This window comes from Limulus polyphemus, unplaced genomic scaffold, assembly GCF_000517525.1.
Source record: "Limulus polyphemus unplaced genomic scaffold, Limulus_polyphemus-2.1.2 Scaffold11837, whole genome shotgun sequence".
Taxonomy (NCBI): Eukaryota; Metazoa; Arthropoda; class Merostomata; order Xiphosura; family Limulidae; genus Limulus; species Limulus polyphemus.
In genome coordinates this window covers 6,346-7,407 of record NW_013677447.1, presented here as the reverse complement: position 1 = coordinate 7,407, position 1,062 = coordinate 6,346, and the positions used below count along the sequence as shown (strand labels likewise).

At 37.6% G+C, this 1,062-nt stretch overlaps 1 protein-coding gene across 1 annotated transcript; it reads right to left on the bottom strand.

Annotated features, from left to right (window-relative positions):
- Nucleotides 1–187: 187 nt before the first annotated feature.
- Nucleotides 188–790, bottom strand: LOC106476854 (sex-determining region Y protein-like). Its single transcript, XM_013937473.1, has one exon. It carries the CDS (start codon nucleotides 788–790, stop codon nucleotides 188–190), a length of 603 nt encoding a protein of 200 aa, XP_013792927.1.
- Between the last annotated feature and the right edge of the window lie 272 nt (nucleotides 791–1,062).

Sequence of the window (1,062 nt, the reverse complement as noted above, 5' to 3'; positions counted from 1 at the left end):
AATTATTTTTCTTCATATTTAATTTCACCCTAGGTTGTCGATTGCTCCCCAAGTGGCACAGCGGCATGTCTGCGGACTTACAACGCTAGAAACAGGGTTTCGATACCCGTGGTTGGCAGAGCACAGATAGCCCATTGTGTAGCTTTGTGCTTAACTTCAAACAAATTGTCCAACAAACCCTAGGTTGTCAGTGATTATATTTGCGATGTTTAATTTCCCCTATAAGTTGTAGGTAATTATTTTTGTTCATGTTTAATTCCTTCGTAGGTTGTCCGTGACTGTTTTGTTCGTGTTTAATTTCCTCGTAGGTTGTTCGTGACTGTTTTTGTTCATGTTTAATTTCCTCGTAGGTTGCCTGTTTTTGCTCATGTTTAATTTCCCCGTAGGTTGTCCGTGACTGTTTTTGTTCGTGTTTAATTTCCTCGTAGGTTGTTCGTGACTGTTTTTGTTCATGTTTAATTTCCTCGTAGGTTGTCTCTTTTTGCTCATGTTTAATTTCCTCGTAGGTTGTCCGTGACTGTTTTTGTTCATGTTTAACTTCCTCGTAGGTTGTCTGTGACTGTTTTTGTTCATGTTTAATTTCCTCGTAGGTTGTCCGTGACTGTTTTTGTTCATGTTTAATTTCCTCGTAGGTTGACCGTGACTGTTTTTGTTCATGTTTAATTTCCTCGTAGGTTGTCCGTGACTGTTTTTGTTCGTGTTTAATTTCCTCGTAGGTTGTCCGTGACTGTTTTTGTTCGTGTTTAATTTCCTCGTAGGTTGTCCGTGACTCTGTTTGTTCATGTACCATAGATTGTTCTTTTTATTTTTCTTTGTGTTTAACTTCTCATAAGCTATCGGTCATTAATTTTTGTTGGCGTCCGGTGGCTCAGCAATAAGTTTATAGGGGTTCGATACCTGCGGTGGGCACAGTACAGATAGTCCATTGTACAGATTTGCGCTTAAACAGAAAAACAAACGAACATTTTTTTTAATGATTAATTCATTCTAGATTGTTGGTTATTATATATATATATTTTTCAATTCTAATCTTTTGCCAAACGATCAATCTCTAAACTCGTC